The 15,945-nt window shown below is 38.7% G+C and overlaps 1 protein-coding gene across 2 annotated transcripts in view; it reads right to left on the reverse strand.

The window, feature by feature from the left end:
* The window catches only part of LOC100581695 (cytidine monophosphate-N-acetylneuraminic acid hydroxylase), a 58,599-nt gene that overhangs the window by 16,717 nt on the left and 25,937 nt on the right, over positions 1-15,945 (reverse strand). For both annotated transcript variants that reach the window (XM_012509131.2, XM_030817390.1), the window contains 5 exons: positions 15,569-15,759; positions 11,951-12,098; positions 11,494-11,575; positions 10,576-10,713; positions 8,366-8,501 (listed from right to left, as the gene is read on the reverse strand). In XM_012509131.2, the coding sequence (XP_012364585.1) occupies positions 8,366-8,501; positions 10,576-10,713; positions 11,494-11,575; positions 11,951-12,098; positions 15,569-15,759 (695 nt within the window). The remainder of the gene's footprint in view (positions 1-8,365; positions 8,502-10,575; positions 10,714-11,493; positions 11,576-11,950; positions 12,099-15,568; positions 15,760-15,945) is intronic.

A 15,945-nucleotide genomic window follows, 5' to 3' on the forward strand; every position in this document is an offset into this window, starting at 1 on the left:
TTTAAGTATAATCGCATGGTGATTGGAGTTGAAGTTAGATGTAGCAAGACCGACTACTCAAAATAGGTGGGAATTGTACACTCCTATATTTAATGTTAATATATGGATTAACTATTATTTGGCAGGCATTATGAACTAATTGATTACCTTCACAATGCCTCATGAGGTACTATTATGATGCTTATTTTATAGACAGAGAAACTAAGCCTTAGAGAAGACATGACTTGTTTGAGGCCATACCATTAGCAGTCAGCCCAGCCCCAGCTCTCCACCCAGCTGCACAGGCTATGCAGCCAGTGAAGGCTCAGCCCTCACAGGACACCACAAAACTTTGGGTGTAAAATCTGAAAAGCTTTTACATTCAAAACCATTAAAAATCTACTTGTTGGCCATGCCCGGTGGCTCACGCCTGTAATCCCAGCACTTTGGGAGGCCGAGGCGGGCGGATCACCTGAGGTCAGGCGTTTGAGACCAGCTTGGCCAACGTGGTAAAACCCCATCTCCTGTCTCTACTAAAAATACAAAAATTAGCCGGGCATGGTGGTGGGTGCCTGTAATCCCAGCTACTCGGGAGGCTGAGGCAGGAGAATCGCTTGAACCCGGGAGGCGGAGGTTGCAGTGAGCCGAGATCGTGCCATTGCACTCTAACCTGGGCGACAAGAGCGAAACTGTCTCAAAAAACAAAAAAGAAAAAAACAAAAAAAAAAATCTACTTGTTACACACACACATCCTCAGTTGCAACCCATCTTGAGATCTAACTTTTTTTCTTTCTTTTTGAAATGGGGTCTCACTCTTTCATCCAGGTAGGGTACAGTGGCATGAACATGGCTCGCTGAAGGTTCGACCTCCTGGGCTCAAGCAATTCTCCTGCCTCAGCCTCCCAAGTAACTGGGCCTACAGGCATGCACCACTATGCCAGACTACTTTTTTGATGTTTTGTAGAGATGGGGTCTCACTTTGTTGCTGAGGCTGGTCTCGACTACTCCTGGGCTCTGAGATCTAATTTCTTATTTTTTGAGACGGAGTCTTGCTCTGTCGCCCAGGCTGGAGTGCAATGGCATGACTTGGCTCACTGCAACCTCCGCCTCCCGGGTTCAATCAGTTCTCCCTGCCTCAGCCTCCCAAGTAGCTAGGATTACAGGTGCCCACCACCATGCCCGGCTAATTTTTGTATTTTTAGTAGAGACGGGGTTTCGCCATGTTGGCCAGGCTGGTCTTAAACTCCTGACCTCAGGTGATCTGCCCGCCTCCGCCTCCCAAAGTGCTGGGATTACAGGCATGAGCCACTGCGTCTGGCTGAGATCTAATTTCTAACTGTGGCATTGATAAAAGCGTGGTGTCTCCTAAATCTAATTCCATACCACAATCTTTTTTGAAAAGCCTTAACTCTTCAATTTCAATGTGATACAAGAAGGTGATCGTGGTTGTGTTGGAGCAGAAAGAGAAAGATCTCTGGATTTGTCACTGTGATTCACCTAACATGGGTTTTATAGACAGACATTTCTGTTAAAGGGAATTTTACTTTCTTGAGCTACAAATTGGTTACACAGACTTGATAGATATTTTTAGTGAGATAAGCAAAAAGTACATAATCATTTGTATTTCTATAGCACTAAGGTGACACATTTATGGTCTTGGAATCAATTTTGTAGACACAAGTGAGAACGCTGTCACTGCACCAAAGACGTCAGTAGCTTTTCCCTTTTTACACACATTAATATCCTCCCACTCTTACAGGCACCACCTTGTCTCATCTTCTTCCGGCCTTTAGTCTCTACGTGGTCCACTAACAGGTTTCTCTGCCTCCAACTTCCCCCTCTCCAACCATGTTACTATTCATTACTCTTCCTAAAACATAATGTGTGGTGGTCACAAAATTCTGTAACTTCTTGATGTGTCTTTGTCTCTCTATAAAATAAAAATAAAATCAATATCTAGATGGAGTATTACGGGAAGTGAAAGTATTTGCCAACTACTTACATGCAACAGTGCAGCTTTTAATTGCTTTAAATGACAGCATCACAGTAAGTGGTCAAGTGCCCACCACCTCCAATTCTTCTCCACATCCTTGCAACTCAACCTACTTAATATTTCTTGAATCTGCATTCTCACTCCCCACTGCCATTCACTATTCCTTCCTGGGTTATTGCAACAGTTTCCAAACTGGTCTTCCTTTCCCTTTGCCATCACACAGGCATACAAACTAACCCCTCCAGTGCACATCTGATTACATCCCTGTTCCTCACCTGACTATCAGGCTCCCTATCCTTCCAGGAAAAAATCCAAATCACGTAGCATGTCCTAAAGTGCTTATACAACCCGTCAGATAGGAGGCGGCTTAGGAAAGGGAGCCCATAAAATTATGGATAAACTGCAATTTCTCATCGCAGCATCTTTTTATCTTTGCTGGTCAGTTCCTACTCCTTCTTTAAAATGCAGCATTCATAGACTCATCCAGTGTTCATCTCTTCTCCCCTATCTGTATCCCTTGCCTACATTGATCATTCTGTATTACAATTGTTGTTGTCTTCTAACAGACTATCACTCTGAGAACAGACAATCATTTTATCTCTAGTTCTCCAGTACTTAGCACAGTGCCGCTCAGTGAATGACAAATGAATTTACGAGTAACGAAGAACAGTGATCCAGAGAAATTATGTTTTAACCTTAGACCAATCTTTTCTGAAAAAATTTGGAAGATACAAGGGAGCTAAATAATGTCAACAAGGAGTTTAAAAAGGAACACATCAGCAAGAGACCACATTAAGCAATTATACACATGTAGCTACATTGCAAGAGAACATAGCATGTCAAAATGATGACAAGTTTTTAACAATGAGACAAATGAAGTGCAGAGAAGTCAGATAGATGGTGGTAGAACCAAAACCACAATCCCATGTACACCGCTCCTTCTACTGTACTGCTGCTTCCAGTTGATGAGAAGACATGGGCAGTCCTAACACGATTATTGTCACGAAAACTCGCCTCGAGGACTGACTTATTATCCAATAAATTCAGACAAATACAGGTAAGTGTACTTTCTTGGTAAAATGACACATGCATTTCCTGCCTGCACAAACAGTCCCTGCCCTTTGTTCACAAAATATCAGTAACTGTATGATAAAATAAATTTTTTGTGAAGCAGATGATTGCTCATGAAAACATTATAGCTAGGGGATGAGTCACTGCATAAGCTCAGGATCAAATAAATTCTATACACAATCAAGGAAATCTTAGCAAAGTTTAAACATCTATAAACTTTCCTTTAGCATCTGAAAATTGTACTCCATATAACACAATATGGGTAGATTTATTATATGTATTGCTTTTGCAAGAGATTATGAAGTCCATAAAATGTGCATGTAATATAACTTGATTGTATCACAAATATGACTTAAATATGCTTGCTGGGCGCAGTGGCTCACACCTGTAATCCCAACACTTTGGGAGGTCAAGGTGGGAGGATCATTTGAGGTCAGGAGTTGGAGACCAGTCTGGCCAACATGGTGAAACCCTATCTCTACTAAAAATTAAAAAAAAAAAAAAAATAGCTGGGCATGGTGGTACATGGTGGTGCATGCCTGTAGTCCCAGGTATTCAGGCGGCTGAGGCAGGAGAATCCCTTGAACCTGGGAGGTGGAGGTGGCAGTGAGCTGAGATTGCGCTCCAGCCTGGGTGATAGAGCTAGACTGTTTCTACCAAAACCAAAACAAAAAAACAAAAACAAAAACCCCACAAACAAACAAAAAACCCAATATGCTTGCCTTAACTACCAAGCCTTAAGGTGCTCTTTAAGAATCACCATGTTTGCCTTTTTTGATCTTTAATTTTTCAAATTTACTGAGATCCTTTTTTTTTTTTTTTTTTTTAACTTTTTGAGGGAGTACAGATCTATAGATTTTAACACAAATATAGATTCACGTAACTGCCACCACAGTCGGGATACAGGACAGTTCATCACCCCCAAAACTTCCTTGCATTGCACCTTTGTAGTAAAATCGTTCTTTAACCCCTACCTCCTCACAATCGCAGATCTACTCTCTATCCCTATAATTTTGCCTTTTCCAGAATGTAATATACATAGAATCTTTTAGTATGTAACCTTTGTGAGACTGGCTTCTGTCACTCAACACAGTGCCTTTGAGATTCATCCACACTGTTGTATGCAGCAGTTCTTATTGTTGAGTAGTAGTCTGTTGTATGACTATACCAGAGCTTGTTTATCCATTCACCTGTTGAAGGCTATTTGGGCTGATTTGGTGATTATGAATAGAGCTACTATTAATATTTGCATATAGATTTTTTGTGTGAATAAAAGTTTTAATTTAATTAGGGCAACATCTAAGAAGTCTTTGCCTAACCCATGGTCAGGAATATTTCCCCTGTATTTTCTTTTAAAAATTTTATAGTTTTATATTAACATATCTATAATCCATTTTTACTTACTTTTTGCATATGACATAAGGTTCAGATCGAGGTAGTTTTTTTGTGTGTGTATGGGTGTGCAATTGCCCCAGTAACATTTGTTGAAAAGACTACCCTTTCTCCATTAAATTGCCTTTTTTTGGGCCGGGCGCAGTGGCTTGCAGCTCATGCCTGTAATCCCAGCACTTTGGGAGGCCAAGGCAGGTGGAATGTGAGGTCAGGAGATTGAGACCATCCTGACTAGCATGGTGAAACCCCGTCTCTACTAAAAATGCAACAAATCAGCTGGGCGTGGTGGTGTGTGCCTGTAGTCCCAGCTACTCGGGAGGCTGAGGGAGGAGAATCGCTTGCACCCAGGAGGTGGAGGCAGAGGCTGCAGTGAGCCGAGATCATGCCACCACACTCCAGGGTGGGCGACACAGTGAGACTCCTTCCCAAAAAAAAAAAAGAAGCCTTTTTTCATTCACAGTTCCCCAAATTGCATCTTTGCCAAAAATCAATTGGCCATATTTGTGTGGATCTATTTCTGGACTCTCTATTCTGTTCCATTGATGTCTGTGTCTATTCCTTCACCAGTATCACACTCTCTTGATTACTGTAGCTTTATAGCTAATCTTAAAATTAGAGAATATGTTCCTCTAATTTTATTCTATTACAGAATTATTTTGATTCGTCTAATTCCTTTGCCTTTCCTATAAATTTTGGACATTATCTAGATCCACAAAATATCCACTGGGATTTTGATGGGCATTGTACTGAATCTATAAATTTGGGGATAATTAAAATATGAACTATATTGAACATCCAATTCATGAATATGGTATGCTTTTCCATTTATCTAATTAGAGTCTTTGATTTCTTTCATCTGTTTTGTAGTTTTTAGCATATGTACTCTGTTTGATATCCTGTTTAGGGTCAGATCCACATGCACAGTACAGCTTTGGAGTTAACCCAGGAGTTTATCCATAATTTTGTGGGCTCCCTTTCCTAAGACGCCTCCTATCTGAAATCTCTCCATTATTTTCTGCCTCCCAGGTGTCCCCTTCATCTTCTGGTTGAAAAGCCAGGGCTTCAATTTCCCTGTTCTGCTGTGCATGTTCTGGAAACTGCATACGCTTGTGGGGCAGTGGTGAGAGGTTAGTGAGAGAAAAAACTGCAACAAGGATTCTCTTCGCATTATTTGAACCGAAATTGCTTTGATTTGAGAAAATGATTCTTTTTCCTTGGAGTGTAATCTATGAGTGAGGCTTTTAGCAGTCCTTCACACCAGGAGAGTTGCTCAGGGCCTCTCTCATAAGCATATGTACAAAAAGTTAAAGTAAGTAATTTTTGACTTAATTACTTAGGTGGCTAGAAGCAGCAAATCAAAGAGAAGGATTGAGACTGCTGGTAAAGATTTGTTACAGCAGTGAAGAATGATCACTAACAGCCTCTTAGCAAAACTGAAACAAACAGATATAATGCTTTACTGCCTGGGGCCATTTAGTGCAGGGGCAAACAGCTCAATGGACTAGAACGTATCCTATTATAACATCCTCCAGTGAACTGTAGGAACATCAAGCTGTTATATTACATTCTAAAACTTTGAAATGATGAATCCATGATATCAAGAAAAGATCAATTATGTTCTAATACTCTTTCTGAGAAGACAATTATACCTAAATCATAAAATTTTCACATCTAGAGAGATAAACTATACCTATCCAGAAAACTTTGCTACCTAGCATGATTTCACTATTTAGAATGCCCAAGTTCCCAGAAGTTCTATACAGCTGAGATTTTACTATATTAAAAGGTCTATGATGCCAAAAATTATTAAACTCTGTTCAATAGAAATACAATGCAAGCATGTGTAATTTTAAATTTTCTAGTAGCAACATTAAAAAAGTACAAACAGGTAAAATTAATAGATTTTACTTAATCCAAATATGTTAATATGAAATCAATTTTTAAAAATTGAGATATTGTGCATTCTTTTCTGCATATCAAGTCTTTGGAATCCAATGTATATTTTAAACCGAGTACATCTCAATTTAGATCCTACATTTTCATCAGAAAGACTTGATCTATAGATTTTATAAAATGTATAGTTCAAAAAGTAGCTTCTCGTGCTCAAGTTGTTCCACACATACCCAAAAAGTTTCCCAATAAAAAGAAGCAAGTACTAAAAATGTACTTTCACGTAACATTCAAATCCACATTGACACAACTGGTTCATATTTTTTTTAGAAGAACTGATTTGGCTTTGAAGCAAAAACATAACAGTTCCAAAACTATGCCTGTCCAAGTTTAGTAAATTCACTAACTTTTGTGTCAACTCGTTAATATTAACACTGAATTCAAAGGGATATTACATAAATCAAAACTCAACTATAAATTATCAATACTAATGAAGCATTCTTCAAATTTTACTCAACTTTGCAGTGAATTTTAATGCTGTCAAAAAATCTACATATTGGTTTTTTAAAAATGTATCAAATTATTAAGTGCTGCCATGAAAAGTTTCCATTTTAACATAAATACGTGTGATGGGTTGTTTTCCCCTCAAAAATGAAATGTTAAAGTCCTAAGTCCTAGTACCTCAGAATGTGATCTTATTTGGAGATAGGGTCCTTATAGAGGTAATCAAGTGAAAATGAGGTCATGTAGGTGGGCTCTAAAACAATCTGACTGATGTCTTTATAAAAAAAGGAAAATTTGGACACAGATAGGCACACAGGGAAAATGCCATGTGAAGAGAAAGAGTAAAGATGGTCATCTACAAGCCAAGGAGTGTCTGAGGCAACCAGAGGCTGGGAGAGGGCCAGGAACCAATCCTTCCCCAGCGGCTTTAAACGGACCATGGCTCAGCCCACACCTTATTTCAAACTTCTGGCCCCTAGAACTTAACAAATGTTTGTTAACAAAAATTGTAATAGGTTCCTAGGGCTGTTGTAAGAAATTTTTGTTACATGACCCAGTTTCTTTTGTTACAACAGCTCTAGGAACCTAATAAAATATTTCTTCTCGTATAACTAAGTCACAATTAAGCTTTTCCTTTCATTGTGTTCAAACACAAGGTGTGTTCAACATAATCTGACAGTACACAGTGATTAAGAGCATGACACTGGAGTCAGACTTAGGATGAGATTCAAAATGAGTTTTTCCATAGGCATTGTGATATCAGATTAAAAAACAAACCACACTGCCAGATTTTATCTTTGATTCCTGCATACTGGCAAGCAATTCTTTTGTTTCAAGAAAATCTTGAAATTAATCATGTAGGTTTTCTTGACTTAAACGAGCATTGGCAAAGGGGACAAGATCAAATTCATGGTCTTTTATTTCTTTCAACAATTCCATATATTGGTGATGATTCATAGCATTTGCAGAAGTTATATTGCTGCAAGAAAAATCACATTAGATACCTAACAACATGAGAAGACAGCTTCAATCTGATAATGACATAATTCTATTCTGGAATGCAGTATGGTATAGAGGAAAGAGCTTTGGAACTAAGCATACCAGGGTTCCATTCTCAACTCATGTTTCCAACAGGGTGACTTTGGGCACGTCCCTTGGCCTTTCTGAGTTTCAGATTCCCTGTCTGCAAAAAACAAAGAATACCCCCTTCCTATGCATAGTGCTATTGGGAGATTAACTTAGATGGCTTAGTTAAAAGTCCCCAGTTCACTTCCTGGCACATAATAAATGGCAGTTGCCATCCTCTTTCCTGGGATCCTTTCGGAGAATATCTATCTGTTATTTTATCTCCTGAAAGAGTTCCTGGCTGCCAAGTGTAACTTTTATTCATGCTCTGTGTTCTCCAGCAGCTTGTTAAAAAGTTCCAGACACCTACTAATCACTTTCCTTCTCATGTCACATTGCTTTCACAGCAAAGTCGTTCATTCCACCACACGTTAAGTTGTATGTAAAAATGTACAAAGTGTCTAGCCGTACTTGTCTGATGGGTGAGATTCCACAAAATACCCAGCAAAGGGACAATAAATTCGGGGTTGCAGGTTCTTCACCAGCCGAGCCTTGTAGTTCAGGAGCTTCTTCCTTTCTGTTTTAATGAATTGGGCTTTCCATTCCTCTGAAATGACAGGATTTCGATTAGAGTCTCCTCTGCTGGAAACTCACAGAAAAACACATGTTCTAGCAGATTGGAACTCTTTCAGGAGATAAAATTGATAGGTAACTAAGGCAGAAATAGAACAAGGCTCCATGTCATTAGTGCAGGATTTCCCCGGAGTTTTTATCTTGGAAATTTCAATTGGTTACTAGGAAAAGGTTACCAAGCCAGCCAAAGGCACTGAGCTTTCTCCTTGTATACGGCAATTCATTCGGACCCTAGCTGAATACACAGGGTAGGATGCATAATCGTAGTTGGTGTGCATGCACATTTTAAGGGCATTGTAATTCTTGAAATTGTTAACTCTTTACTAACATGGAAATGGCTTCATTATATTTGTAGATTATAACAGGTGTGTTCAACATAATCTGACAATACACAGTGATTAAGAGCATGACGTTGGAGTCAGTTAGGATGAAAATCCTGACCCACCACTTACTGGTTGGGCAGCCTTGGGCAAACTACCTAACTTCTTCATGTCTGTATCTTCTCTGTACAACTTCTTCATGTCTGTATCTTCTCTGTAAATGGAGTCATGATGCCCCTCTCACAGCGCTGTTCATTTGCTTATTCATTCACATAACCAATATTTATTGTGCACCTACTCTGTGTCAGATGTGGTTCTAGCCACTGGGAATAAAGTGGTGAACAAGGCAAAGCAGGTCCCTGCTCTCATGGAGTGTTCATTCTAGTGAGAGAAGCAAATAATGAACAAGTAAATAAAGTCATTGCAAAGAGTGATGCACCATGAAGAAAATAAAACAGGGCAATGGAACAGAGAGTGGCTGGGGTGAGTGGGATGAGATGGAGGGAATCATTAGACAGGATGGTCAGTGAAGAGATGACATTTGAGTTGAGACACAGATGAAAAGTTGCTGGTCACATGCAAATCAAGGCCAGCTGCACTCCAGGCAATGGAAACAGCAAACGCAAAGACCCAGGGCAGGTGTGCACTTGACACTTTGGGTCTAAGAAATGGAAAGCAGGATGGGCTGATATATAGCAAGCATCAGAGTGACAGGCAGTGAAGGAACTTGCAGAATGAGACAGGATGCAGAGCATATAGGGTACAAGGTCAGGGAACTGTTACTGTTATTGTTTCTATGAAATTTGACAAACACAGACAAGGATACGGAAAAAATATACAAGCTACCCATCATCTAGACATAACATTTTGGTATATTCAAGACCTTTTTAAATGTATATGTGTGTACTCACGCACATGTGCACACACACACAAACTCACCATCACACAGAATGGGATGATGCTAGTTAACCTTTAATAAGTATGTTTTACCTTCCCAGTCACACTTTTAACTTCTTAAGGACAGAACCTTCCCTCTATTTCTCATGTGGTTACACACTCTGGGAGGCAATGAATATAGACTTAGAGAAGAAAGCAAAGAACGGGACAAAGGTTATCTTCATATTGCAAAGCAGGGCATTTTCTGCCACACTGTTAGACAGGGATCACTTAGCAGATATATTAATTTATTAAGTGGACATGTATTGAGCACTTAGAAAACTAGTGTTGAGGATACACACTTCCCCCATGTCAACCCCAACCCCACTCTTGGACCCAGAGCAGAAGGGCTCCTGCCTAAGACCCCCAACCGGAGGACCCTTCTCTGGGCACACTGCTTCCTGATATGAGCATCCACAGGGCCAAGGGGATGTGTCTACGTTAAGGTTGCACATACCCCATTAGGAACCATATTCCAAGAGCACCTAAGCCTGGATGACCCATTTCAGGCCTTTCCTGTTCTGCTCTATGGTCTACATGGTGAATCCAAATGATTATTTTTCTTGGCTCCTCCTGAGGTGCTCTCAGATCTCAGTGTTTCCTTCATGCTCCATCATGTTTTGAGCTAGAAACCTTAGTTTGTAATCTGCAACTTACAGGTCTGGTTTCCCAATAAGATTGCATGCTTCTTGTGGGGAGGGATCATGTCTCAATTACATTTGTATTTACTCTTATAGCATTTAGCAATGTGCCATGCCTCATACTTGGTATCACTTTCATACAAAATATTACCCGTAAATTTTCCACCACTGAAAGTCATTGGAAAGCCTGATGCTCCTCCAGCAAAATCACTCATCATTAGAGCAACCTTCATAGGCAGCCTTCCCCCATTGGGTCTGGTGCAGTCCACTGTATTGAGTATTTTATGACCTGTGGAGAAACAAAGAGGTATAGGTATTCAAGGTGAAATCCTGAACACCCATGGTTTGAATTCCAAGACAAAGTCTTTTGTGTACAGTCTGTATAATTGAACTTATTTGATTATAGAAGAATTGATTATATCAAAGGAAAAACAAACAGTAAGATTTTAAAACTTAAAGCTTTCAATAATATATTCTGAATTTTCAAGTGACTAAATTCATCCCATTTGACTTGGTAGATTCTAGGTGTCTCATGAAGACATTTACCTTAATTCCACTCTAGCTCATAGACTGCTTTCTTCAGTCACCTTTTTCCAGGTGTTGAGCCCAAAGGATCAGAAAAGAGTGGATTAACATACTTCCCTGTACCTTTTGCAAATTACATGCAAAGCTCATATTCAAATGATTGTTGGGGCAGTAAGGCCATCTTTTCATATGAAAAGCAGTGCATGATTATATTACACAATATTTCTAGGTGAAAGTAATAAAAGACATTTATTTAATAAAGGTAGTTTTGAAGAAATCACTATAGGTGGAATGTAAAATATCTACTGCCTTATGAAAGAACGCTTTGCTCCTGTCACTATCTAGATGACATTATTTGTAATTTGTTTTCTGGAAAAATTATTTGAAAGATAGCTCCATATTTCTAGGACAAGGATATAACATGCTATATTCTTTCAAAATGGAGCTAAAAGATGAACATGTGATGAAATTCCATATAGATATTACTATCCTTCCTATTAAGAATGTTTTTCATATTTCATTGTCAATGGGAATAAAAACGTACCTTTGTACTCCACAATAATGCAAGTGTCCATCTCAGGATGAACACCATCCATCAAGATCATAAATCGAAGATTTTTGTCCACCTGGATTTTAACAATAAAACCAACAACTGTGAATTTCAGTTTTGTTTTTAATTCAATATTTGAGAAGGTAATCACCTGTTCTGGAAAGACTGGTCAATTGAACCTCACATTTCAAGAAATTTCCTTATTCAGAACTAAATTTATTACCTGTTCTGTAGAGTTATACTATAATAGTATGGGTTAATGGAAAGAAAATTATCTTTGCCCAGGACAGTCTGCCTAACATTTGAAGCTCAAATAGAGGTTGTGTTTATGCAGTATCAGGGACATACCATATTGACCCATTTTTTTCCTTAATCTGATGGTGACTATCTCACCTAACATTCGTCCCAGAAAGCATAACTGGAAAGCATGGAAAGAAAACAGATTTCTGACCTGCTGCCATATTCCAAATGGCACGACATTGATATTAGTCAACTGGACACCGCTCTGATTCAGATTCCAAAATACAGGCCTTTCTGTGTTTCCAACATAAATGGGAATATCTGGTCTTCTCCCAGCAAGCTTTTTCAGTGTGGGGTAACTAGGATAAGACAGATGGAAAGGTTGAAAAGAGAAAAAAATAGTGTCATCTAGTATGAGAGACAGTTTGTTCCTTATACCAACATATTGACAGAGATGTGAGGAATTGAAAAACTGGACTCTCACCAGAGTCCAGAGAAAACTTTCTGTTCAAGGCTGAGTGTGAAAGTGACGGGAGATTCTGAGGGAATTCATCTTTGTTGTTAGAACATATCATATTATGCTCATGGTGTGGACATCAACCAGGTAGGCAAGTTCCATTTTCCACAGTGATGCTGCTTGAAGGAGGGATAGTTCTAACAGTAGGCACAGACGAGAAAAGGTCATGCTGTAGAGGAAAGAGATGAAGATCATGGAGATCCTCATTTCTTTGCATTCCTCAAGCAGTAGCTCTCAGTAAGAGAGAGGACTGGGACATACTACAGGACAAAAGCCCGTGTCTCAGGACCACTTTGGGGGTCAGTTTTTCAACTTTCAGAGATTCTGTCCCTTTTTAAGGATAAATAATATATTTTGTATATCTAAGCCACACTTTAACAGACTATATTATTTATCCTTAAGGAGGGACAGAATTACCAGCTAGGCAAGACAGTAAAATTTAGTGTTGAGGAACTACATCCAACATTTGTAGTAATCCCAACTCAGTGCACAATCAATCATCCAAGTATTTTTGACTATCTAGACATATTAATTCAGCTTTTATTTATTGAGCATTCATTATATAACAGTTATTATACCACTGTAGGGTGTGGTAGAAAGTTGAATAAACAAATGATTACAACACATCTATTATATTTCAAACTTGGTGCTGGAGCAGTTTTACATACTATGTTATTCAATTCTTACAAAAAAGCTGTGAATTTTTTTGTTTTTGTAGCTGAGGAAACATTCAGAAATATACAACACACAGTAAATTGGTATTCAAATTTGGGTTTTCTGATTTTAAACCTAGTGCTTCTTCTATAAGAAGAAAGTTTCTAACTTTAATGAACATACTATCTGGTTTAAGAATCAGACTTATACACAGAGTATAAGATCAGGCAAAATAAGATATATAATCATAGGAGAAGTATTTTAAAAATCTGCATATCAGCAGTTAGCTGTACTAATATTTAAGTTCCAGCACTGCGTTAAAAGCTATCCAAATAAGTAGAATCTGGAAGGAAGTGAGGGAAGCAATAAGCTTTCTCCCCAAAAGACAAAAGATTCAAAAAATCAATGATTCTTTGAATGTACCTTCAATCTCTGGGTTCAGCAATGAAATCTTGCATTTTAAAGGACTTTGGGAGTTATGATAAGTTATTCTAGAATGGATGTTTATTGCTTTGGATTTTTCAATTGCTAATAATTCTTACTGGCAATCCACCAAAGTACACTGGCCTTTTCCCTTGTTTTTTGTAAATCAGGGAGGCTTTATTCAGTAAATAAAGGTCAGACAGAAGGGTCGGGGGCAAGCAATCTTGATGTTTATTAGTTGATTAGGCAAGAGTCGAAATGTAAGGGTCTATCAAGGAAATAGACCCAACGGAGTAAAAATCACAGGCTTTGGCCCCTTTTCAATAATAAACTATGTGCAACACGCTGCACAACCAATGTGTTGTGATACTATAGTTGAAAGCTGTTGTTTTAATGCATGACAACTGTCCACACAAGACCCTGAAATGAAACTAAATTGGTTTTCAGGACAGTAGTTACAGAATAACTCAACTAAATGAGTTCTTACCCTCCCTAAAAGTTCTTACCCTTCCTAAATTTAGTGTATTCCCATAGAATGTCTCTCATTAAGACTTTAGGTAATTGCATCTTAGACACTATAAAGCAATCGTATCATTTATGTGCTGTTGCCCCTACACAAGCTATACAAAATTACTGCCACACATTACTGTTAATGTACAACAAATGAACTCAGAGCTCTTATAATCATGAAATTATGCAAGTATACTTCCAGGAGGTAGTGTGGGACAAAGGTATCGTATAAAGTAGAATTTTAGTTGTAGTACCACAGTATCCTAGGGGGTTGTGATCAGTTAAGAAGTGTGTTGCAGGCAATTTGTTACTAAATCAGTTAATTCAAAAAAAAAAAAAAACACTTCCCTGAAAAATAAATCAGAGCATATCCACACTTTAGAGTTCCCAAATGCTTTAGAATAAAAAATCAAGGGGCCACTCAACCAGCAACCAACATGTTATCCCTAACCATTTTGTCATGTAGGGTCACAGAAAAACAAAGTTGAATTGCTTGAGTAGCACATTATGGGCATTGCTATGTGTTTATACTGGCAATCCACCAGAAGTGATACAAATTTCACAATAATGGTGAAGAAATATGAGCCTATAGTTAAGCAAAGGAATTGCGAATATAAGCTTCCCTCTTCGAATAGCTCAGTACATTTGCAAATACGTGTGGTTTCTTAACTTAAAGTCCTCCTTTCTCCCTCCTTTTTAATTGTCTGGGTCAGGGAAAAGTTCAGTTGCTATTATTAGTATCATATTACTCTGGTTCCAATGAAACGTTGAGTGAGGTTGAGTCAGGATTACTACGTTGGCTGTTTAGTGTTAGGATACTATAAAATCAGGGCTTGGCAAACCATGTGTGGGCCGAATCCAACCTGCTGCTGCTTGTTTATGTACAACCTTGCAAGCTAAGGGTGGCTTCTTTTTTCTTTTGAAGCTTGCCCACACCTGAGGGGATGGTTTTTACCTTTTTAAATGGTTGTAAAGAAAATGAAAAGGACAATGATATTTTGTAATACATGAAAATTATATGATATTCACGTCATTATCCATAAATAAAATTTGATTGGAACACAGTCAGTCTCATTCAGGACCATCTATGGCTGCTTTTGGGTTACAACAGCAGGGTTGAGTGGTTGCAACTCTCACCGTATGGCTTGCAAAGCCTGAAATATTTACGCTGTGGCCCTTTATAGAAAATGTGTGCTGCCTTAGGGTGGGAAGTGAGATGGTTATTCATCCTCCCCTGCTTCCTTACAATAGCTCCTTCCTCACTCCCAATGGTGTAAAGTGTAGAAATGCTTTTCTATTTGTATAATTTTATGGGGTACAAATGCAATTTTGTTACAACCAGAGATTGCACGGTGGTGAAATCAGAGCATTATTAATCCTAATCATGTACATTTTATCCATTAAATAATTTCTCATCATTCACCTACTTCCTACCCCCTCACCTTTCTAAACCTCCAGTGTCTGTCATTCTACTCTTTACGCCTATTTGTGCATATTATTTAGCTCCCACTTATAAGTTAGAACATGCCATATTTGTCTTTCTAGAAACAGTTTTAAAAGTATAAACTTTCTATGCAAATGTAAATATTTATCTTAATTAGTCCTTTTTTCATCATCCCAACTGAACCTACTTCAAAGTGAGCAGTGATTGCAAAAGAATCGGAGAACATTTAATGCCTTTCCTGCAGCATGAGCTTCGGAGTTGTGTGCTCAGGACTTCATTACCTCAGGTGGTCTGAGTGCAGATGACTGATGTAAATGAGGTCTGCCTGGCACAGCCTCTCCAGCCAATCAGATGGAGGCTCATGGAGCAACCACCATCCTCGGGCAAAAGCAGGACCGATTAACCAAGGGTCAAACACCATTCTCTTGTCTCCTAACTTGAGGTCCATGCAGGCATGAGTGAGATATGTTATCTGTTAAAAGAGAGTGAGATCCCTATTACTGAATCGTTCATTACTGGTCAGCAACAATGAACTGAAATGTTTGGTTTGGGTGGCTGACGTAGTACACAGGTTGGAGTACTTTGCTTTTAAGCATGATCAGGCAAAATCTTGGACTCAAATACAATCCAAAAAGATTGTGTTTCGTAGAACACAGTT

The sequence above is a fragment of the Nomascus leucogenys genome, chromosome 8, assembly GCF_006542625.1.
Source record: "Nomascus leucogenys isolate Asia chromosome 8, Asia_NLE_v1, whole genome shotgun sequence".
Taxonomy (NCBI): domain Eukaryota; kingdom Metazoa; phylum Chordata; class Mammalia; order Primates; family Hylobatidae; genus Nomascus; species Nomascus leucogenys.